Below are 23933 nucleotides of genomic sequence, written 5' to 3'. Positions count from 1 at the left end.
GATAACTGTGGAAGAGATGGATAGTATAATCACAAAAACTCCATTTAATAAAAGTCCGGGCCCCGATGGTTTGCCATTTGAATTTTATCGATCATTTTGGAATGATATAAAATCTCTTATTTTGGATGTTTTCAAAGAGTGTTTAGACCGTGGTGAATTATCTGAATCGATGAAGCAAGGCCTAATAACTTTAATACCTAAATCAAATAAAGATAAAAAGTTTAGATAATTGGCGCCCTATAACCTTGCTTAATTCTGATTATAAATTATTAGCAGCTTTATTTGCAAGGAGACTAAAACCTTGTTTAGAAGAAGTTCTCACTCACACAATCTGGCTTCATGAAGGGTCGACACATTTCAAATAATATTCGTCTTGTTTTAGATCTCTTAGATTACTCTGAGCTTGTTACGGGGCTGACAAGACGTGAGACGTGCGGATCCATGTGCAAAGCTTTATTAAGAAACATGGTCAGAAACAGGCAGGGTCAGACATCGGCAAACAGGTATGGCAAGGGCAAGACAGAGCAATCCGTGGAACAAGCGTGGGTCAACGATCGGCGAACAGTATCCAAAGGGGCAAGGCAGAGAGATAATCCAGAGTCGAAAGCAATAATCCAAACGAGGTGCAAACACAATCCAAACGGCAAGGCAAAGGGGTAAATCCAGGAAACACGGGCAGGGTCAGACACGGCAGGAAAACAAGGCAAGACTAGGACTAGAATTATGGCTCTGTAGAGTTGCTATCGCTAGAAGAGTGATAAACGCTAACAATACTCGGCCTTGTGCAAGAGCAAGTCCCAGGCTTAAATAGAGTGATGGTGATTGTGAAATGGTGATCAGGTGTGGGCGAAATAGTGAACAGCTGTGCAAGTCGTCAGTGCAATGGATTGTGGGAAATTGAGTCCAGTGTGCTGTGTAGTGTAAAAGTCCATGTAGTGAGCGGGTGACCCCTGGTGGCGAGTTAATGGAAGAGCATGGCCAGGATTCGTGACATAGCCCCCCCCCCAAGGAGCGGCTTCCAGACGCTCTTATATAGTCCAGGAGGGCGGTGGAGCGGAGGCGGAACAGGGGGAGGGACGGAGGGCCAGGTCCATGAGGAAGTGGGAAGACCGTGGACTGAGGCAGAACCGGCAGAGCAGGACACCCCGGTGGAACCGGAGACCAGGACAGAGCAAGAGCCCACCATGGCGGAGCAGACGGACCAGGAGCCCACCAGGGCGGAGTAGATGACCACCAGACCGGAGTAGAAGACCACCAAACCTGAGCAGAAGACCCCCACGGCGGAGCAGACGACCACCAGACCCGAGCAGAAGACCACCACGGCGGAGCAGACGACCACCAGACCCGAGCAGAAGACCACCACGGCGGGGCAGAGGACCACCAGACCTGAGCAGAAGACCCTCGCCAGGAAGCAGACTGGGCAGGAAACCATGGCAGAGTCTGAGATATGGGGGAAACAGAGACAGACAACACAGGGAGAGCAGAGACAGACAATACAGGGAGAGCATTCATGATCTCAGGGGGCGTGGCAGGGCAGGACGAGGATTCATAGACTGCGTTTATAGCCGTGACAGGACAAGGCGTGAGCTCACAGACGGCATCTTTAGCCGTGACGGGACAGGGCGAGAGCTCACAGACGGCCTCTTTAGCCGTGACAGGACAGGGCGAGAGCTCACAGACGGCCTCTTTAGCCGTGACAGGACAGGGCGTGAGCTCACAGACGGCCTCTTTGGCCGTGACAGGACAGACAGTGAGTTCAGGGGCGGCCTTCATGACCGTGACAGGGCAGACAGTGAGTTCAGGAACGGCCTCCATGGCCGTGACAGGGCAGACCATGAGGTCAGGAACGGCCTCCGTGGCCGTGACAAGGCAGACAGCGAGTACAGGAACGGCCTCCGTGGCCGTGACAGGGCAAACAGCGAGTTCAGGGACGGCCTCCGTGGCCGTGACAGGGCAAACAGCGAGTTCAGGGACGGCCTCCGTGGCCGTGACAGGGCAAACAGCGAGTTCAGGGACGGCCTCCGTGGCCGTGACAGGGCAGACAGTGAGTTCATGAGTGGGTGCCACCATCTCGGGAGGTTCTGCAGCGGAAGCTGCCACCTCTGGTGGTTCTGCAGTGGACGCCGCCTCCTCTGGAGGTTCTAGGACAGACTCGTGGACTGAAGAGGTCTCAGGAGAAGACTCGTGGACAGGAGAGGCCTCAGGAGCACAGTGTGCAGCCCACACACTCAAAATGGCGACGGCCATAACGGGAAGCACTGAGGTCAGGGGAACGGTCTCTGTAACAGCCAGGGCTGAGGCCCTGGGAATGCCAGCTACTCGCACTGACATCAGTGGTGGGTCCATCACACTGGATATCAGAACTCGAAGGACTGACATTGAATCTGTGGTATCAGCCTCTGGCAATTCGGCGGAGGCGTGGTGTGACTCTGGCTGGAGCACTGAGACGTGGTGTGACTCTGGCTGGAGCACTGAGACGTGGTGTGACTCTGGCTGGAGCACTGAGACGTGGTGTGACTCTGGCTGGAGCACTGAGACGTGGTGTGACTCTGGCTGGAGCACTGAGACGTGGTGTGACTCTGGCTTGACAGCGACGACGTGAGCAGACTCTGGCTTGACAGCGACGACGTGAGCAGACTCTGGCTTGACAGCGACGACGTGAGCAGACTCTGGCTTGACAGCGACGACGTGAGCAGACTCTGGCTTGACAGCGACGACGTGAGCAGACTCTGGCTTGACAGCGACGACGTGAGCAGACTCTGGCTTGACAGCGACGACGTGAGCAGACTCTGGCTTGACAGCGACGACGTGAAGGGGTGCTGTTGCTGCCGCCATTTTGTGAGTGAGTGCGGTGTCGCGTTCCTCCGCGACACCCACAGTAAAAGAAGAGCCCACACACAGCAAAGCATAGTCCATAAATTGACTGAGTGACGCACGGGGACCCTCACGGATTAACTGAGCCTTGAGCGGCTGATTAATGCCCTCACAGAAAAAGTCTATGAGTGCGTAGTCCGGCAGATCGGAAAAATAGGCGAGGTCTAAGTACTCCTGTACATAAACCTCGAGCGGTCGCGAGCCCTGCTCGAGGGTTAATAGCATCCGTGCAATGTCCTTACCTGGCCAATATCCACAAGTAAAGCCGCTGGATCCTTTGTTGGCCGAGTATTCTGTTACGGGGCTGACAAGACGTGAGACGTGCGGATCCATGTGCAAAGCTTTATTAAGAAACATGGTCAGAAACAGGCAGGGTCAGACATCGGCAAACAGGTATGGCAAGGGCAAGACAGAGCAATCCGTGGAACAAGCGTGGGTCAACGATCGGCGAACAGTATCCAAAGGGGCAAGGCAGAGAGATAATCCAGAGTCGAAAGCAATAATCCAAACGAGGTGCAAACACAGTCCAAACGGCAAGGCAAAGGGGTAAATCCAGGAAACACGGGCAGGGTCAGACACGGCAGGAAAACAAGGCAAGACTAGGACTAGAATTATGGCTCTGTAGAGTTGCTATCGCTAGAAGAGTGATAAACGCTAACAATACTCGGCCTTGTGCAAGAGCAAGTCCCAGGCTTAAATAGAGTGATGGTGATTGTGAAATGGTGATCAGGTGTGGGCGAAATAGTGAACAGCTGTGCAAGTCGTCAGTGCAATGGATTGTGGGAAATTGAGTCCAGTGTGCTGTGTAGTGTAAAAGTCCATGTAGTGAGCGGGTGACCCCTGGTGGCGAGTTAATGGAAGAGCATGGCCAGGATTCGTGACAGAGCTGGTTAATGATGATGCACTTATTTTGTTTTTAGATTTCTATAAGGCGTTTGATACAGTAGAGCATTCCTTTATGTTTGAAGCCTTAAGACATTTCGGTTTTGGCCCTAAATTTGTGAAAACTGTACAGACTCTGTATAAAGGCATCACTAGTAATGTGTCTTTGTCTTCTGGAACGTCACCACGTTTCGCCATTGGGAGAGGAATTAGGCAAGGTTGCCCTATTTCCCCCTTCTTGTTTTTGTTAGTTGCAGAGCTTCTTAATCTTTATACAGTGAATTGCTCAAATATTGAGGGCATCCAAATTGTAGATCGCACTATTTTGATTAGTCAACTTGCAGAGGATACATGTATTTTCCTAAAAGACAAAAGACAGGTCCCTATTATATTAGAAGCCTTAAAATTGTTTTCGCGTGCCTCTGGCCTTTCTGTTAACCAGACTAAATCTGAGATTATGACAATTCATCAAGCTGATATATCAGATGTATGTGGAGTTAAGGTAAAACAAACAGTTAGATATCTTGGTATTGTAATTAATGAATGTCCATCTGAAAGAATTGAATCTAATTTTTCTAAATGTTTACTTAAAACAAAAACTGTTTTTAATTGCTGGTCTCAGAGGAATCTAACCATCCATGGACGTGTTCTGCTCTCCAAGGCTGAGGGAATTTCGAGGCTGGTATATCCTGCTCTGTCTTTGTATGTCAGCCCTAAAATGTGCTCAGATATAGATAGGGCCTTATTTAAGTTTATTTGTAAAAACAGAACTGAATATGTGAAAAGAAAAACTGTTATTAGAACTGTTTCAGAGGGTGGTCTTAATGTCCTTGATTATAGTACTCTTAATAATATTTTTAAAATCAATTGGATTAAACATTGCTTGGCCCAGAGTAAATCTATATGGTTTCATATCCCCTGTTTGTTCTTTGAAAAGTGTGGTGGGTTATCTTTTCTATTATCGTGTGACTTCAAATACAGTAAACTTCCCATTAAATTATCTAATTTTCATAAGCAATCACTAGAAGCATGGAAACTAGCCTTTAAACATAATTTCTCTCCACATTCATGCATACTATGGAATAACCAATTTGTGTTATCTAAAAACAAGAGTATATTTAAAAAAGAATGGTTTGATAAAGGGATTATATTTCTTTCAGATTTATTGAATACTGATGGTGAGATTTATACTTATCAGCAATTTCTTTCTTTGTCAGGGATTGAATCTTCCTGTAGAGATTATAATTTGGTTGTGAAAAGTATTTCTCATAAATTGCTTCACCTTGTGAAAATACATCTCAGTTATAACTCAGCTGTCCGACAAATTCCAAACCTTGTTATAGGAGGTGTTAATTTAATGGATATTAAGTGTAATAATTCACACATTAGAAAATGTCTTACTCGGGATATCAGCTGTTACCCAAAAGCACTTAGTAAGTGGAAACAATTTTACTTCATTCCTTCCTCTGGAAAAATTTGGTCAGCGACTAATACATTTTTATTGCCAAATAAGGTAAAGGAATTACATTTTAAGATATTGCATAGGTACTATCCCTGTAACACTTTTATTAACAAGTTTAGAAAAGATGTCTCACCAATATGTTCATTTTGTAACCTGGAAAATGAAACACTTATACACTTGTTTTGTAACTGTAAATATTCTGAAGACTTTTGGAAGCAGGTTTCTATGTTGGTTTTTGATATATTTTACAAAATATTTAAAATAGATGAATCTATGATCCTTTTTTTGAACTGTAATACTGGATCGGATGTAGTTGATAACACTTTAAAGGTGATAATTCTTCTTGGGAAGTTCCATATACACAAAGCAAAAATTACATCTATTAGTCCCTCATTTAAGTTTTTTTTGTAAAGAACTTAATATATTTTATGACTCACTGACTTCAATTACCAGAAACAAGAAATGTATAAAAACATCTCTCATATTAAAAAATGTTATCTGTAAAATGTAATACTTTACCATACATCATATATATTTGTTATATGTATCCCCCATGTTCTTATTTTTGTTGCTGTTTTTTTTTTTATTTTTTGGATGTGATTTAGGCTTGAAGTTAAGTACTTCTGTATATTTGAAAAAAAAAAAAAAAAAAAAAAAAAAATACCAAGTCGTTTGACATCTCGCGTGGTTCTGTGTGATTTGGACAACTTCAAGTTACGCCCCCTTCTTGCAGTCCGCAGACAGACGCTAGATTTGGCTGTACTCTTTTAGCGCTCGTTAATTAAGTACTTATTGAAATTAAGTACCTACTCATTGGTTTCGAACAGCCATCACTATCACACAACACCATGTAGAAGCGCAATGAATCTCCAGCGCAAATAGCACGTGACTGCAGTAAACCGAAAGTGAAAGTAGCCTATATTGCGCTTTATCTGCCTGCGCCATTTTACACCCGTGTTTAAGAATCTTTAACTCATTAGAAATAATATCCAGCGATTTCTGTAAATGTATGTTTTGTAGGAATTTACGTGTTGTTGAGAAAACTCAAGATGTTTAGTAACCTTACATTTCGAGTAAGTGTTAAAGTGATGCGGCAAGAAAAGTGATCGACTTCCTCAATAAGTAAGTAACCATGAAATGTAACTTACACATGAAGTACGTTATATGCATTTTTGATCTTATCAATGATGTCTTTATTATTAATTATCTTTGGACGTATAGGCCTATATTATAGACCCTATGTTAAAATACTATTTTTATATATGTAGCGCCTAGGCCTAATCATAAACGCCAAAGTTATAAACCACATTGTTGCAATTATTTTCACTTGAACATCTTTATTTATTTTATTTAGCTGCCTGTCTCCACATTTTCTGTGTAAACAAGTCAATGTCTAATTGAGAATGAATATCTGCTGATTCAGATGATGCCAGTTCTTAACATACAATAACATGATGGCAATTAAGCCAGAAGTGAAATCTTGATTACTGATTAGAAATCAGAATTCAGAATATTTTGTTTCCTATAAACACATACTTCTTGTATTTTGTTGTATCTGAGTGTTTCTGTCTCATCAGACATACCTGCACAGCTTCATGAAGACTGAATGAATCATGGAGGACACACAAGCATCCAGAGATGGAGATTTTTCTCCAGGATACAGGTATGTTAAATAGTCTTCATATGATCTTAATGTTAAATAGAAGATACATTGTACACCACATAACCAGGGTGTATGGGGTGTTTGCCAGGGCTGGAGTAGTGATCTGTTGACTTTTTCTTATTCTGGTGTCGGGATTTACATGGGACTCTCTCAGAGTCTTTAATTACCTACACCAAAACACCAAAGACACCACAGATAGATAGACAGGTGGATGAATGGAGGACATTATCCTTGTACAGTGTCATCACTCCTCAACATATCTTCAGCTTCATTTATTTCTTTAATAATATATATTTTTTGATAGACATCTTTCCTGTGTGGAATTAATTTTCATGCAAAAATCAACCAGTTGGATTCTTGTCTACTATATTATCTCTTTTCCAATTTTGCTATTCTATTAAAGTCAGTTTCAGGGGGACAGATCAATCTCATCAGAGCCCAGCTGTGTGTCCATGAAGAGTAACCGGTCTATGGAACAACCGTTAAAGTTTGATGGAAGACACACATCACCTGATCTGAGGTACAACATTTTTACCAACCAAATTACAGCACATATGAAACAGCTACATCACTTTATAAACAGTGGTGAGGCCACCACCCCGACCAGAGCCTCTGGGTGAACTAAAAAAAAAAATCACACATAGTCAGAGTTACTTCCACAATAGGAGTGGAATCCACAGCGTTCATCCATGTTTCCACAATCATTTGATGTGTAAAAGTCGTTTAGGATAAATGTCTTGTTTGTAAGGGATCTGGCGTTAACTAGCGCCATCTTTACCGAATTGTTCCTGATTGGCGCACTTGTGTCTCGGCGATCGTCATCCTTCCTCAAGTCATGCAAGTTGTCCAAGTTCAAGCCTCTCTTGCGGTAGACCGATTTTGGCAAAAAAAAAAGGCAGGGCACTTGGCAGCTCTGGACAAACCATACGAAGACATGTTGCAAAATCACCTGCCCTTGAGGCCAAAGAGATCCTGGATCTCCTTGTTTTAGCTGACACACCCGCTCTACATCCACGTTTCCTTTTGTGTTTCTTCCTTCCACTGGCATTCCCCGTCGATCAAAGTATCTCGGCCGGTAGCGGTCTTACAAACCAGGTGGAAAAGTGGCATTGGCCAGCGTCATGGAGACTAGATACAATAGTTTGGATATGAAGTAGTGTTTGGGGATCATACAGTAAATCCAGAGAGACTGGCTCGGTTGAGGGAGAGCACACAAAACTACTAATAAAAAAAAACATAAAATAACTGGAGCAAAAAGAGCAGCCAGCACACCACCAGGCGACATCTTGAAAATGCAATAATGGCTTCCTCACTCTCTCCACCAGTAAGCTGGTGTGTAGTGGGTAGAAAGATGGTAGTATACGTTGTGTCAAAATGATTGATTTATTACCCCTCATAAAAAATCCACCCCCCTCCCATAACTGGACACCTGTTTTGTACACCCCTTTATCCACCCCAGTGAACTTAAGGAATTTATGACAATGTGTTTTTGTGTGTGTGGGGCGAATGTTATGTGGTTTAGGACAATTATTCATCTATTTGATGTGAGACTTCATTAAGGCGTGTAAAGGATAACGTTTGATTCAACATTTTATTTTTTAACAATATATTGATGAATATACAATCATACATTGAAGTAGTGAAGAAAATGATCAAATTTACAAACAAGCAGTAGTAACGACATTAAACCGGTGGTCTAGCCAGAAAAGAAAATCTCTGCAGACAAACATGTTTTGCTCAAATATAAAATCAACCAGCGATTCAACAATTTCACACGTTATAGAATGACAATTTTTTGCAGCCAACGACGTGCACAAATCTGTTATGCACGTACACAGACAGAGAACCTCGTTAATGTCCATTTCATCCTCACATTCAGACATTACATCCAGAATTTTTCTGGCTATTAAAAAGGCAGACTCTTTGCTGGTGAGAAACATGCTACTCAAATCAGGCCATGGGTTATTTTTCAGGCTTCTTACAACATCCATTTCATTCTTGAGATTTTTACACGCTCGGTATCCCCCGTACAATCATGATTCGGATCGCAAGCATGCTCGATGACCCTTTGCATCAGTTTGATCATCTGTCCTCGGTAATGCGGTTTGAACTTAGTGTTTATGAAGCCAATTACATGACACATTTTCCCCGCGGGGCAACCGCACTTCAGCTGCTCGTCCTTAGCTGCTCCAGAACTCCGGTCACGCTCCATCAGCTTTTGCGAAGCATCACCAGACATCCTTTTCAGAATTCGATTCTCTCCAAGAGATAAACTTTGTTCCCTTTATTGATATAGAACGTCGTTGCCATTTCCTAGAATCTGGACTGACCGTTTTAATCCGCGACGGTCCTGTGGAATTTCAATTTCAGCTTTTCAGTTTATGGTTCAGATCTGTCGAAGCCTTATTGATTGAAAATTGCAGAGTGCGTCAGGCTCAGACAAATTAGATTGTTGAAGCTGATTCTGTCGATCCGTACAGATAATATTTTGATGTTGCAGCAGCTCCGTTGACCATGCTGTCAAGATCTAGGAAAGCCTGCGATAACTGCAGAGTTTATGAGGACAGGCACTCTTTGCTCACAGGGATGTAGCGTAGCTGTAGTCACGAGGAAGTAGTGGTAGATCTTCTGTACATTCGTGCAAAATAAATTGTTGGGGAAAGGTCTTGTGCTTTTCGGATGTTGGTTGGGTGGTTGTTGAGACGGGGGTGTTGCACTCAATAGTGGAGGAGGGTTAAGGGGGCCTGGTTAGGGATTTGCTTTGACCAGCGAAGCCTCGCATATGTCACCAAAAGAGAATTCTGTCGTTTTCACCGAAATATATTTTGATTAAAGATTATGAGATAACTTTGTCATTTATTAGGATTTTTGTTAAGACGCCAGTAGTTTGTTTCAAGTAACGGTAATGTATTGTGGCTTGGAAAACTTAATCCAATAGCCAATTATTAAACAATTAAACATACAGCAAAGAACACATAGATGGATGAGTACATGCTGAAAAAAGAAACATTACAATATCATCGGTCAGGTTTGTTATACCGAATACACAATTATACTGAATACACAGACTGATTATTCAGTTTAAACAAATTTAACTTGACTGAAACAGTTTGTCTATCGTTGAAAAATGGTGTTTAACACAAGTACATCTCTTTGATCATACACATCAGAGTCAGACTCATCGCTGCTTTGAGACAAAAAGTTTGTGAGTAGCTGAATAGAATGTACGAATGTAGATGGAGATAATTATAAAGAAATGATCTTGTATCTTATATCTGATATAAACTAGGATAGTATTAATAATATAACGTAAATGTCTCGAGGTGAAGATGACGGATTAAAGCAATATTTTATTTCATCAAGCAAATTTGCATAAATATTGACGAACACAAAGAGTTCGCTAAAATTACAGCAGTACTTGCAAAAAACAAGACACTCACACACAAAACTTTTACAATCACACATGACGATACAATAGGTATTGTGATGTTAAAAATGAAACCGTGGTTCAGAACAACACGAACAAATCATAGAAAGATAAAAACAACAATTTTCATACTGCTACGACTAAGTCTCAAGCCAATTTATTTATTTTTTGGTCTGGTTTCAGAGTCGCCCTACTACAGTGGAAAACGTCTCGGTTACGTACGTAACCCTCGTTCCCTGATGGAGGGAACGGAGACGTTATGTCGTGACGACATAGGGGATTTACTTGGAAGCCCCAATCATCTCTGACTTAAGAGAAAACGCCAATGAAATTGGCTAGTGGATTTTGCATACCTGAGCCACTCCCCGTGCATACGGGTATAAAAGGGCGACAGGTGCATCCACTCATCAGGTTTTATTCCCGCTGAGGAGCCGAGAACGTGTCCCTGGCAACCAGCGATGGTTCAAGATTGTGGCATGGGGACATAACGTCTCCGTTCCCTCCATCAGGGAACGAGGGTTACGTACGTAACCGAGACGTTCCCTATCTGTCGGTCACTACGAGTTATGTCGTGACGACATAGGGGTCATATGGAAAGCGCCACAACCTGAACCCCGTCACGACCTTGTGCATGCAGATGTTGACAAGCTAGTGCGTGACAGACAAATGCCATGCGAAGGTCGCAACCTTCCCATCGCCCCAGCGCAAATTCGCTAACCTTGGTGCCCGCAGGGACCACTGAGTACATTGCTGCTGGAGATAGCCAAGCCGCTGTTCCTTTCCCCAAGAAATCGGAAGGGATTTCGACCCTCTGTGAAAGACCGCTTTAAGTCTTTCCTATTTGTTGTTACAGCTTGGCAGTAACGACGGGGAAGCGAGCCTTCCGGAGAAGGGCGCTACGGAGGCCACATCCTGCCCGAAGGGAGGTAACATGTGGAGACACTGATATGGACTGACCTAGGCCTGGGGCAGTACTACATACGACTGGACCCTGGGGCAGATCCTACCTAGGAGTAGGGAGGAGGGCTGCCAGCAGGGCCTGACAGAGCTCTGCCAAAGGGAAGACACAGGTTTACCGTGGGGGAAACCGTACCGTGGACGAATACACGTGTGGGATTACCCGAAGGGAATCAGGCCATACGGACACCTAGCCGAGTACAGGGGCTGACCGGAGACCCAGGCGAGCTAGCACCAGTACTGGGCCTGGCGTCAGACTGCTCCGCCCAGACTGACTGCCGGGGGTGCTGGAGGTCTCCACCAGGGTTCGCCATCCGGGGAACTGAACTGGAGGAGGAAAACAGGTGCTCGTATCCCCGGGTGAGGGGGAATGGCGCAGCAAGCGTGACACCGGCCAACTCTTCCCGCCACTTACCTGTTACCCAACACACGGGAAGAGACTGGCTCCACGCGGAGACTGTAAAATCTTGCGAAGGTGTTCGGTGTCGCCCAGCCCGCAGCTCTACAGATGTCTGCCAAAGAGGCGCCGTGCGCCAACACATAGGAGGAGGCAACACTCCGTGTGGAGTGAGCCCTCACCCCAAGGGGGCACGGCTCGCCTTGGGATTGGTACGCCAAGGCGATGGCATCCACTATCCAGTGGGCCAACCTCTGCTTGGAGACAGCCTTCCCTTTCTGCTGACCTCCGTGGCAGACAAAGAGCTGCTCAGAGCTTCTGAAGCTCCGGGTGCGGTCCACGTATATACGCAATGCTCTTACGGGACACAGCAACACCAAGGCTGGATCTGCCTCCTCCGAAGGCAGTGCTTGCAGGTTCACCACCTGATCACAGGACGTGGTGGGTACCTTGGGCACGTATCCAGGCCGAGGTCTCAGGACAACGTGAGAGTAGTCCGGTCCGAACACAAGGCACTCTTCGCTCACCGAAAATGCTTGGAGGTCCCCGACCCTCTTGATGGAAGTGAGCGCGGTCAGGAGCGCTGTCTTAGCCGACAGGAATTTCAGCTCGACTGAGTCCAGCGGCTCAAAGGGACCCCTCTGAAGTCCTGCCAGGACGATAGAGAGGTCCCAGGAGGGCATCAGGGGTGACCTAGGCGGATTCAACCTCCTGGCACCCCTCAGGAACCTCACGATGAGATCATGCTTTCCCACGGACCGGCCGTCCACTGCATCATGATGGGCCGCGATAGCAGCCACATACACCTTCAAGGTGGAGGGTGACAGCCTACGCTCCAACCTTTCTTGCAGGAAAGAAAGCACTACTCCAATCGTGCATCTTCGGGGGTCTTCCCGGCGAGAAGAACACCAGTTCGTGAACAGACTCCACTTCAGAGCATAGGCTTGCCTTGTTGAAGGAGCTCTTGCCTGAGTGATGGTGTCTACCACGGCCTGTCTGGACGCGGTGCCATATGGTGCCGAACCCCTGAGAAAGGATTTCCTTCCTCAGAGGGATACGCCAGGGAGGGGCTGTCGCGAGGAGAATGAGTTCCGGAAACCAGGTCCGGGTGGGCCAATACGGCGCGACCAAAAGGACCTGCTCCTCGTCCTCCCTGACCTTGCACAGTGTCTGTGCAAGCAGGTTCACTAGGGGAAATGCATACTTGCGTAAAGCCCGAGGCCAGCTGTGTGCCAGTGCGTCCGTGCCGAGGGGCCCCTCGGTCAGGGAGAAATATAGCTGGCAGTGGGAGGACTCGCGGGAAGCAAACAGGTCTACCTGAGCTTCCCCGAATCGACTCCAGATCAGCCGGATCGTCTCGGGATGGAGTCGCCACTCTCCGGGAAAAGTGAGCTGTCGTGAGAGCGCATCGGCCACACGATTGAGCTCCCCCGGAATGTGGACCACGCGCAGCGACCTGAGCTGCGTGTGACTCCAGAGGAGGAGATGGCGGGCGAGCTGTGACATGCGGCGTGATCGTACACCCCCTGGCCGGTTGATGTACGACACAGCCGCAGTGTTGTCCGTACGGACCAACACATGCTTGCCTAGCAGCAGTGGCCAAAACTGCCGCAAGGCCAGATGCACTGCCAACAGCTCCAGGCAATTGATATGCCAAAGCAGTCGAGGCCCTGTCCAGAGCCCCGAGGCTGCCTGCCCGTTGCATGTAGCGCCCCAGCCCGTACTGGAGGCATCTGTTGTGACAACAACATTCCGGGACACTTGTTCTAAGGGCACCCCGGCCCGTAGAAAAGCAAGGTCCGTTCAGGGGCTGAAGGAGCGGCGACACTCGCGTGTGATACTCACCCGAAGTGAACCGCGGCGCCATGCCCACCTCAGGACTCGGGAGTGCAACCAGTGCTGGAGTGGTCTCATGTGAAGCAATCCGAGCGGCGTGACCGCAGCTGCGGATGCCATATGCCCCAGGAGCCTCTGAAACCGTTTCAGTGGCACCACAGTCCTGCCTCTGAAGGAACTCAGGCAGTTCAGCACTGATTGGGCGCGCTCGTCCATGAGGCACGCCGTCATACTCACAGAGTCTAACTCCACACCGAGAAAAGAGATTCTCTGCACAGGGGAGAGCTTGCTCTTTTCCCAGTTGACCCGAAGCCCCAACTGGCTGAGGTGCCGTAACACCAGCTCCCTGTGATCGCACAACTGCTCTCGGGACTGGGCCAGAATGAGCCAGTCGTCGAGGTAGTTGAGGACCCTGACGCCCACTTCCCGTAGCGGGGCAAGGGCGCCTTCTACGACCTTCGTGAAGACACGGGGAGACAGGGAGAGCCCGAAGGGGAGGACCTTGTACTGCCATGCCCGACCTTCGGACGCAAACCGTAGGAACGGTCTGTGTCGCGGAAGGATCGAAACATGAAAGTAAGCATCCTTCAGGTCAATCGCCGCAAACCAATCCTGGGGCTGGATGCACCTGATCATGCGCCTGTGCGTCAACATCTTGAACGGGAGCCTGCAGCAGGCCCCGGTTCAAGACTCGCAATCCAGGATTGGTCGAAGACCACCGCCTTTCTTGGGTACGATGAAGTAAGGGCTGTAAAACCCCTGCCTCATCTCGGCTGGAGGGACCGGCTCGATTGCATCCTTTGCCAGGAGGACAGCAATCTCCTCGCGCAAGAGGTCCACTGAGGTCTCGAGAACGCAGCTGAACTTGGGAGGTCGCCTGGCTAACTGAATCGCATAGCCGAGTCGAATTGTGCGCGTGAGCCACCGAGACGGCTGGGCAGCGCAAGCCACGATTCCAGACGCCGTGCAAGGGGCTCCAACGGCACAATCGACGTACCTGCGGTGGTGCAGCGCAGAGGAGTAGGGCTGGATGGTACAGAAGGCAGCGCGTTCTGAAACATCCTTACCGAACTCCCTAGGTCCCAAGGGGACTGGCTAGAGGTGCGTGGGGAGGCACTGCGTCCCCGAACCCCACTCTCTTGGCCGCTGGCAAGATGGGTCGCGGGCGAGAGTGAGGAGGCAGCGCGTCGCGCACTGTCAACCCGCGAACCTGATAACCCGGGGAAAAAGGAAATTGCTCTTCTTTTGACAATGTGAGTACAGAATGAAATGATTCTCCCCCCAGCCCTCCTTCGGGGGAAGGAGCGGCGCTGATCTCGCCATCTGCTGGGATAGAGCAGCTTCCCACACCTCCGGGTTGCCCGTGTCAGGGCCGTTTTATCGCCTCCTTGGACGATATCGGGGCCAGCTGGAACACGGGGGGGGGGGGCGCCCGGGGGAGGGGGCCCGCCACGCTCCTGCAATAGGCTCGACGCCCCAGCACAAGGCGGAGCAGCTCAGGGGGACACAGGGGCTTGCCCTGCGGCGGAGCGGTGCATCACGCCGGGGCAAGATGTGCTGGACGGCCTCGGTCTGCTGCAGTACTGCCGAGAACTGCTGGGCACAGTCCTCGACAGTGTCGCCGAACAGTCCAGCCTGGGAGACGAGAGTGTCGAGAAAGTGTACTTTGTCGACTTCGCCCCTCTCAACAGGCTGAGCCACAGACGGCACTCTTGGACCACAAGTGTGTGCACATCGCCTTCCCGAGGCACTGCACTGTGACTTCCGTTGCCCGTAGGGCAAGGCCAGTCGCTGAGCGCAGCTCCTGCGTCAACCTCGGGTTGGTACTACCCTCGTGCATTTAATGCCTTGGCTTGTGTACTCGCAGGATAGCCGTGGCATGCAGGGCAGGGGCGGCATGGCCCGCAGCACTATAAGCTTTGGCCGAGAACGGCCATCAGCCTATAGGCTTTGGACGGGAGGCGCGAACGACTCCCCTAGGTGACGGCGTTTTGCGGGCACAAGTGCACCGCGACCGCTCTCTCCACCTGGGGAATGTCAGCGTCACCCTTAGCCGCCCCGCCATCGAGGGTAGCGAGGATGGAGGAGGCAGACGCGCCGCTTCTGGCCGTAAAAAAGGTCCGTCCACGACTTCATCAGCTCCTCGTGCACTTCCGGGAAGAAAGGAACCAGGGCAGGGCGTGGTCGCGAGCCACATCCTATGCCGAGGAGCCAATCATCTCACCGCGAGGGCTCGGGACTGAGAGGTGTGCACGCCTCCAGCCCGATCTCGCGACGGCCCGGGAAAGCACGGCCGTCAACTCTGGGTCCGATTCGGCGGCGGCCGCGAACCCCGAGGGGGGCAGCTGCGCCGAACCTTCATCCTCCGAGGACGATTGCCCATCCCCCGATGCCGCGATCGACATCTAATCCTCTATCGGCGCGCCTGCCGTAAGACGGCACAGCAGAATCACCGGGGAGCCGCACAGAACAGCTGCTGCAGGAGGAGTGAAAGGTCCGTGGGGACTGGCCCGGCGGAAGGCTCTCACTGTAACCCTCAGATCGCCCAGAGCACTAGCCGATGGTTCTCTGCTCGTGGCAGAGAAGCCAGCGCGGGTAGTGACAGAGGGAGCCCCTCCCATCCCCGTGAGGAGAGAGAGGCGCGATCGCAGCGCTGCTATGGTTACACGCTCAATGAACGCATAAACCATCCACGAACGCAGCTTCAGCGTGCTGGTGCCCCAGACACTGAAGACAACGATCGTGGCTGTTGACGGAGGACAGGAAACGACCACAACCAAGAGGACACGGCCGGAACAGCGTCTTTAAAAAGACGTGAACCGACCATGATTTGCTCTTTTAGGAAATCCGCTTTTTCAGTTGAAGTGCCCAGGGGAATCGCTGCAGACAGGACACCGCTGTTCGCACCGTGACGCCAAACAGAACAGCTTCCAGACAGATGATGAATGGCTTTGTGGAGATCAACACGTTCATCCACTCGGCTCCGAAGCAAAAATCTGATGAGTGGATGCACCTGTCGCCCTTTTATACCCGTATGCACGGGGAGTGGCTCAGGTATGCAAAATCCACTAGCCAATTTCATTGGCGTTTTCTCTTAAGTCAGAGATGATTGGGGCTTCCAAGTAAATCCCCTATGTCGTCACGACATAACTCGTAGTGACCGACAGATAGGGAACTTTGTGATTTATACAGTAGCCTATGAGTCTTCAAATAATGAGGCGTTAAACCTGTGAAACAGTAACAAACAATATTCGACATGCGCTAGAATCCAAAACTCTAATGTAACTCTAATGAGTTTGTTTCACATTCTGTAGATTATCTCAGTGAAGAAATCTCAGTTCGCTTGCGTTTTCAGGCTAACAGCTGAAACGCGGACTTCTGCTAAACCTATTTTCAGTCCTTTAGGTTTGGTGAAATATATGTTATAAAATTCAACGACAGGCATGACAACTTTGTAAACACTTAACAAACAATATTTAAGCTAAATACATGTTTAGATATCTAGATAAAAAAAAGATATACTAAAATATTCCAAGGGACCGTGTTGTTGAATACAGTAACTTCGCACCGCATTGTTTTAATAAAAGCGGATCAATTATGAAGACAATCGTGACAAAACACAGCCGCTGTTGTGCGTGTTTCCCCAGGATCAAACCTTTTGGTCAGATGAATACCTAAAACGTGTCTGTGTGCTGGAGCAGACCGCCTAAAACGGCCAAAAATGCGCACCTTTCAATGAATTCAACTACATGACGTCTGTGATTTATTTATTAAAGACCTGTTTAGAGACGTGTACAAAGAAAATAGTGTTTCCACACTATCTTCAACTTGTAATGTGCAACTTTGTGTTCTAAATGACATAGATGCACATGTAACGGAGAAACGGTAAGATCGGGGGACGCTTGTGTCTCATGGCCGCTTTGTAGACAGAGCAGAAAAAGATCTGCAGTACATCACAATCTCAGTTTAAACAAACTCTTGTAGAAGGATTATCCTTTTATTATTTTATAATGCATTTGTTCATGTTTTCCAGCAAGCACTTGCGACATGATGGACCGAATTCAGAGAATAGTCTTCATCAAAAAAACAATGAAAAAGTATAGTGTGGTATCAATATATTTAAAAGAGAGGATTTCAGTATTAGTTGTTTGTTATAAGAAAAAAGTAATTTAAAACAACATTTACAAAAATAAACCCAGATGATCATGAGTGGGCTTTCTGTATTCATATGATAATTTTTGTAGTGACTCGGACTCTTGAGTTACATAGGAAGCATAAAAAAATCCTTAATATTTTGTGTCTGTAGCCTTTTCAAGATCGCGTACAACTTCAGACTTTACTGAATGTGTAGCTTTGAGTACGATGGTGAGATATGTTGCAGCTGTAAGTGTAAAACAGCACGCCTTAATGAAGTCTCACATCAAATAGATGAATAATTGTCCTAAAAAAGAAATACCGACTTAGTCAAACACTCACAATAATTGTTTCTTAATTAATTTTCATCTATTTCTATGAACACCGAATGCTGATGGTTCTCAGAGGGAGGGCCTCACCTACAGTACAGTCATAATAATGACATATACAGTCCAGCAAACAAAATGTGAGCCGCGTCATCCGTAATCCCGATCATCTGACTTAGTAAAATGTCAGTCACAATAGATCAAGAGGAGGATTTCTGTATTCTGTATGCAAAGATAATTCCTATGTAAAAATTATGTTTGAATTCTTTCTATAACCTTTACAAAAGCGTGGAACATCATAGTTCTCAAAATATTGTTTGCATTACATCTAACAGATATGACAGAAGTGGAGAAACAAAGATGTTTACCGCATGCACGCATTGTAGATTCTTAGGTACGCCAGAGATGTTGCTTTATTTGACTCACAGAAGATGGCGATAGTGACCAATAACACTCTTTAATGTTTAATGTCGTTTTGTTGAAAAAGATTCAGTGGACAAATGCCTCAAGGGAAATAATTTGAAGTGGAGGTTTGTCAAAATAATAAAAAGTTCAGTCAAATGTTCAATAATGTTCTTAAATGAATAAGCATGTACTCGTCATGCTCTCTTTCAAGGATTAGCATGAACTTGCGGAGGAGTCTTAAAACAAATAGAGACAAACTCAAACGAAATGTGAGTTGTGTCATCTGCTATCTGAGCAAGATGACTAAATCCAGTGGAGTAATAAAAATATCATTTACAAATCCGCGATTAATAAACTTTCACAATTGTTTATGAAACAGTTTTTTCTGAATTCTATCTGCATTATAAACATTTTATTGTCTTGCTATAGTGCCTTTCTTAGTGATTTTGTCTCTTGAATGTACGAAAGGTTATGGATGAAATTTATCGATACTCTTTACAAGAGTGGTGGAAATTTTAACATGTTCAAACTTAAATGAATGTGTAGCTTTCAGTGCAATAGTTTGATTTATTTCATTAATGATAGTTTTAAGGTTAAAACAGCAAGACTTAATTTTCGTGTTGATGCTTCACGTGTTCGCACATCGCGGACAGACACAAAGCTGCACTAAAATAAATATCTCAAAGAGAAAAGACTGTTACTTAATTTCTTGATTTTCATTTAATCCTATTATGATGACAGCTCACAAAGAGACGTCTTCACCTAAAAACATACACAGTCCAACAAACAAATTGTGAATGGTCATCTGAAATCTTGATATGACTAAAAGTAGTGGTGTTCGAAAAATTTAATTTACAAAGGATTCTTAGAATCTGTTGGCATGGAAAAATACTCATAAATGTTTCAGCAAAGCTATTTACGCACATAGTATGAGAACTGTGCATTGTATCACTTGTCATATAACATTCATTACCAGTTTAGTAGGGTCAAAAAGAAAATGACGATAACAGTTGAAACATCCTTGTACATCTCTTTCATGCTGAAAACACAGATGCTGGCGCTTTAATCTTTTAGTAAACCATTTCAAATGACGTGATACCTACAAAAGAGTCAAAATGTACAAGTTTTGTGTTCTAGGTTAGAAATTTACACCAATAAAGGTTCCCATGAAAATTAGAAAACAACATGTATTCCCTCTGGCCGTTAAACGCCTCGGGTGAATAAATTGAAACGTAGGTCTGTCAAATGAGAAAAGTTCAGTCATACATTTCAAAAACTTTTCTGAATTAAAAATTATGTGTTTGTCACAAAGACATCCAAAGAGTTATCTACGTGAGAAAACCACTTGGGCGCATTATCATCAGGCTATCTGAAAGAAATTGAAGAATAAAACTAAAGTTTAATTTAAAGAAAATAGACATCATGACTTACTTTAGTGACACACAAAGTGTTTAAAACTTTTTAAACATGTTTAAAACTGTAGGTGTAATTATTTACTGAAAGTTTTAAGTGAAATGTCTATTTGTTCTTTTACGGTCACATACTATCTACAGTGTAGATTAAAATGAAAACATTTCTTAAATAACAACAAAAAGTAAAAACAACATATACGATTTTGCTCGTATTTAAAATTTAGCATACTCAGATTTGTGTGTGTGTGTTTGTGCTGAGGGTTGAAAAATATATGAGTGAAAAAAGAAATAAAGTAAAATGAAGTAAATTAAACAACGTTTTCCTACAGCAAAGACCGTCTTATTAAAACCATCATCTTTGGGGACCTCTATTTATTTAAGTTTGTGGTTCTTCTTTGTCTATCTCATCTCATCCTGAACATTTGTTTGAAACCGTATGCGAATAGATTAGAAATTCATTATAAATACTCAATTCTCAAGTATACCTAACCAGATATGTGTCATGAAAAGGTTCAATAGGGCACACTTCCTTTGACCGGTCAGCGAACTTTTGCCTAAACCTCTGACAGAGTTCACACGCGCAGGTGCACGTCATAAAATGGTTAATACGGGTGTCCTTTGATCGCTGAACATCTTAGAAAGACGATCTGTTTTAATCAATGAACCACGTTCTAACAAAGTTTACGACGCCAGATCCCCTCAACAACTCATTAGATTGCAAATGAGTTGAATCCCCAGAAACTTTAGATGTTTTACGACGAGTCTGTTGATCAGATACGGACGGTTCCGTGATACGGCCAGACGCACAGCGCCCTTCTCATTTCACACCACTGCGTGAGACAAAATATTTACATTTGGATATTGTAGAAAGTTTAGTCGTCTAATTATGACCAAAATCCAAAGACCACCGCCAAAACATTCACTTTCATTCCAGTTTACGTGCGCATACGTACGTTTTAACCGACACAACACACTAGAAGTTTTAAGATTGACAATATCAAAGAGTAAATAAAAGGTATAATAACTAAAATAAAATAAAACAACACTTTCCTGCGGGTTAGAGGTGAATGTTTAAAAGAAAACTTGTGTAACCTAATTTTTAAAGTGAAAAAGCCTGGGTTATACCACGGCAGAAGTCTTAAGCTTGACAGAAATCAAAGGCCTATTAAAGGAATTAAGTGTGAATAGCTAAAGGCAAAACAAACAACTTTGTTATTTTCCTGCGGGCGTTTGTTTAGAACAAAACTTGTGTAACCTAATTTTGAAGTGAAAAGCTTTAGGATGAATGCTGAACGGTTTCCTTCATTAAGAAAATGCTAAAAGATTTATTAAAACAACTTTCGTTCTAATGTTAAAACATTATATCCTCTCTTATTTCACCACTTTTCATCCTGATATTTGCTCTTACCTATAGCGCAGAGTCACGGATTCTGCACATCTTCAAACCTTCTCTCGTTTCATTGCGGTGCGTGAGCCGCCATATTTTGTTGTACGTCTGTTTCAACTGATATCAAGTCTTACGGCAAGAAAATCAAAGGAGGAGTCCAGTCTTGATTTTATGATCCAGTATGAAACAAAAACGTCCGCTTTCATTCCAGTTAGATATTTGTGCGCATTGTGTATTTTAACTGATGTAGCACACTAGAAGTTAAGATTGACAGAAATCAAAGACCTATTAAAGGAAGTAAGCGCGAATAACTAAATAAAATAAAATAAAACAACATTTTCCTGTGCCCTAGAGGTGATTGTTTAGAAAAACTTGTATAGATTAACCTAATTTCAAAAGTGAGAAGCTTTAGGATGAATGGCGAATGCTTTCATCCATTAAGAAATGTTAAATATTTATTAAAAATAACTTTGTTCTAATGTTAAAACATTACTTTAATTCTTTTAACATGCAAATCTTCAGGCCGGTCTCTCCTCCGGCGTTAGAGGGCGTTTGTGGGTGTGGTCTGACCGCAGTGCTCCAAAGCTCATTCTCAGTTTTGACAGCGCGGAGCACAGATGTTTCAACGTAAGATGGTCAGGGCTTTTTCTTTTTGTTTAACTTTCTGTCAGTGCAGCTAATGGTAGACCGCAAGATAGACTTCGACAAGTATCTTATGCTGGTGTTTTAACGATCGCCGTAAGATACACATTTGTTTAACATTTCTACCGTTGTGAAACTAGTTTTAAATTGTATCTTATACTATCTTATACTATTGTTTTAACGGTCTGATATTTTTATTTCACATCACGGTAAGAGAAGTCGACTCTATTTTCTTTAACTTTGTATCTGTTATAAACTCAAACTTTAAAAAACAAAAGTACGACATAGATGTTTACAAATATATCGTATTGTTTTAACTAACGCGTCCGATTCTTTTTTGTTTTAGATGAACAAACGCGCTCAACTCTTCTTTTTATTTAACTTTGTCAAAATAACTAGTTTTAAATTCTAATGATAGAAAAACTAGCGTATTGTTTAACTAACATGTCAATGCTTTTTTGTTTTAGTTTCTACGTTTTTCCTGTTTTAACAACACTAGCACGTCTTGACTTGTAGGGAAAAATAGGTGTACCATGGTAAGATAAAAACAATTATATTTTCTTTAACTTCGTATCTATTATAAACTCAAAACATTTTAAAAACCACAACATAGATTTTGATAAATATATCTTATTGTTTTAGACGAACAACGCGCTCAACTCTTCTTCTATTTAACTTTGTCAAACTAACTAGTTTTAAATTCTAATGATAGAAAAACTAGCGTATTGTTTAACTAACATGTCAATGCTTTTTTGTTTTAGTTTCTACGTTTTTTCCTGTTTTAACAACACTAGCACGTCTTGACTTGTAGGGAAAAACAATCTTTGTACGTTTTACGTACATGCTTGATGTTTTTTTCTTGATATGTATGTGAAAACACTTTAATAAAAAATATCCCTTTACACCATTTAACACAGTTTCATCATTTAAAGTTTAAAGCACATAACATTGGCCCCACACACACACACAAACACATTGTCATAAATTCCTTAAGTTCACTATAAGGTGAATAACCAGATGGCCACTTAGACGGGGGCTGGGGGGTGTACAAAACAGGTGTCCAAACAGGTGTCCAGTTGTGGGAGGGGGGTGGAATTTTTATGAGGGGTAATAAAATCAATCATTTTGACACAACGTATACTACCATCTCTCTGTGGGTGTTCTGGCGCAATATGGCTGCCGTTGAGTCATCCAGGTGGATGCTGCACACACACAGTCAAATTGCATTCGAGGGTTACTAAGCGAGTAATGCTGTTGCTGTCTGCATCTGGCACTCTTCTTCGCTGTAGTCTCTTCATCACTATGTACCTTCTACCTTCTTGTTAAACTTTGTGGTTGAATACAGAGCATCAAACTTGGACATCTAACTTTCACAACTGTTGCTTATTCATCATAACAAAGCAAGTATTGCAAGTGGAAACATTTTTATAACAAAGCATATACGGCATTAACATAAATACAAGTAAATAACATAACACTGAAGCAGGTAAATACCAATAGCAATATCGATATCCAAAACAGTAGATAAAGCTAGATACAGGTAGATATAGATAGCATAATCTGTGGATGTTTTTAGTAAAGTAATGATTATTCAGGTTTTCATTTGTATTATTTTATCAGTTCATTTAAAGTTGCTTAATATACCTTTCATGTTTTCTTTGTTATATTAATGTACTACACATAAAATCAACTATGTTTTTTTCCTCCTTCTATTTTATTATATTCTCTATTTTTTCTATTCTGTTAAAGCCAAAGTGACAGATCAATCTCATCAGAGCCCAGCTGCTTGTCCATGAAGAGTAACCGGTATATGGAAGACCCGGAAAAATTTGAGGGAAGACACACATCACCTGATCTGAGGTACAACATCTATTTTTAAATAGATTAATGTGAGAATAGATTAGATAGATAGTTTGGTTTTGATCGTTCTGTACGAGACGTAAATTTAGGTAATTCTATGTCATTTCAACAAAATTGTACAAATTTTCCTTGCACACATTTGATTTTTCGACTGTTTTTCACTGCTCAATTGTATTGTCTCTGCTCTGTCCATGTTTGTCCATAATTAGTGAGCAGTTAACGGACACTCCAGGAATATTTGGGGGAAAACACATGCCATCTAATCTGAG

General features: G+C 44.3%; 1 protein-coding gene across 2 annotated transcripts in view; it reads left to right on the top strand.

Annotated features, from left to right (window-relative positions):
* The first annotated feature begins 5919 nt into the window (after nt 1-5919).
* LOC306885061 (NACHT, LRR and PYD domains-containing protein 12-like) overlaps nt 5920-23933 on the top strand; it is a 53388-nt gene continuing 35374 nt past the window's right edge. For both annotated transcript variants that reach the window (XM_079441388.1, XM_079441387.1), the window contains exons 1-5: nt 5920-6340; nt 6796-6881; nt 7285-7401; nt 23554-23664; nt 23874-23933. In XM_079441388.1, coding sequence (XP_079297514.1) covers nt 6832-6881; nt 7285-7401; nt 23554-23664; nt 23874-23933 — 338 coding nt within the window. In that variant the 5' untranslated portion in view covers nt 5920-6340; nt 6796-6831. The remainder of the gene's footprint in view (nt 6341-6795; nt 6882-7284; nt 7402-23553; nt 23665-23873) is intronic.

Source organism: Barbus barbus (assembly GCF_936440315.1).
Source record: "Barbus barbus genome assembly, chromosome: 19".
Taxonomy (NCBI): Eukaryota; Metazoa; Chordata; class Actinopteri; order Cypriniformes; family Cyprinidae; genus Barbus; species Barbus barbus.
Note: the sequence above shows the minus strand (reverse complement) of the source record. Positions and strands in the feature narration are given on the sequence as shown.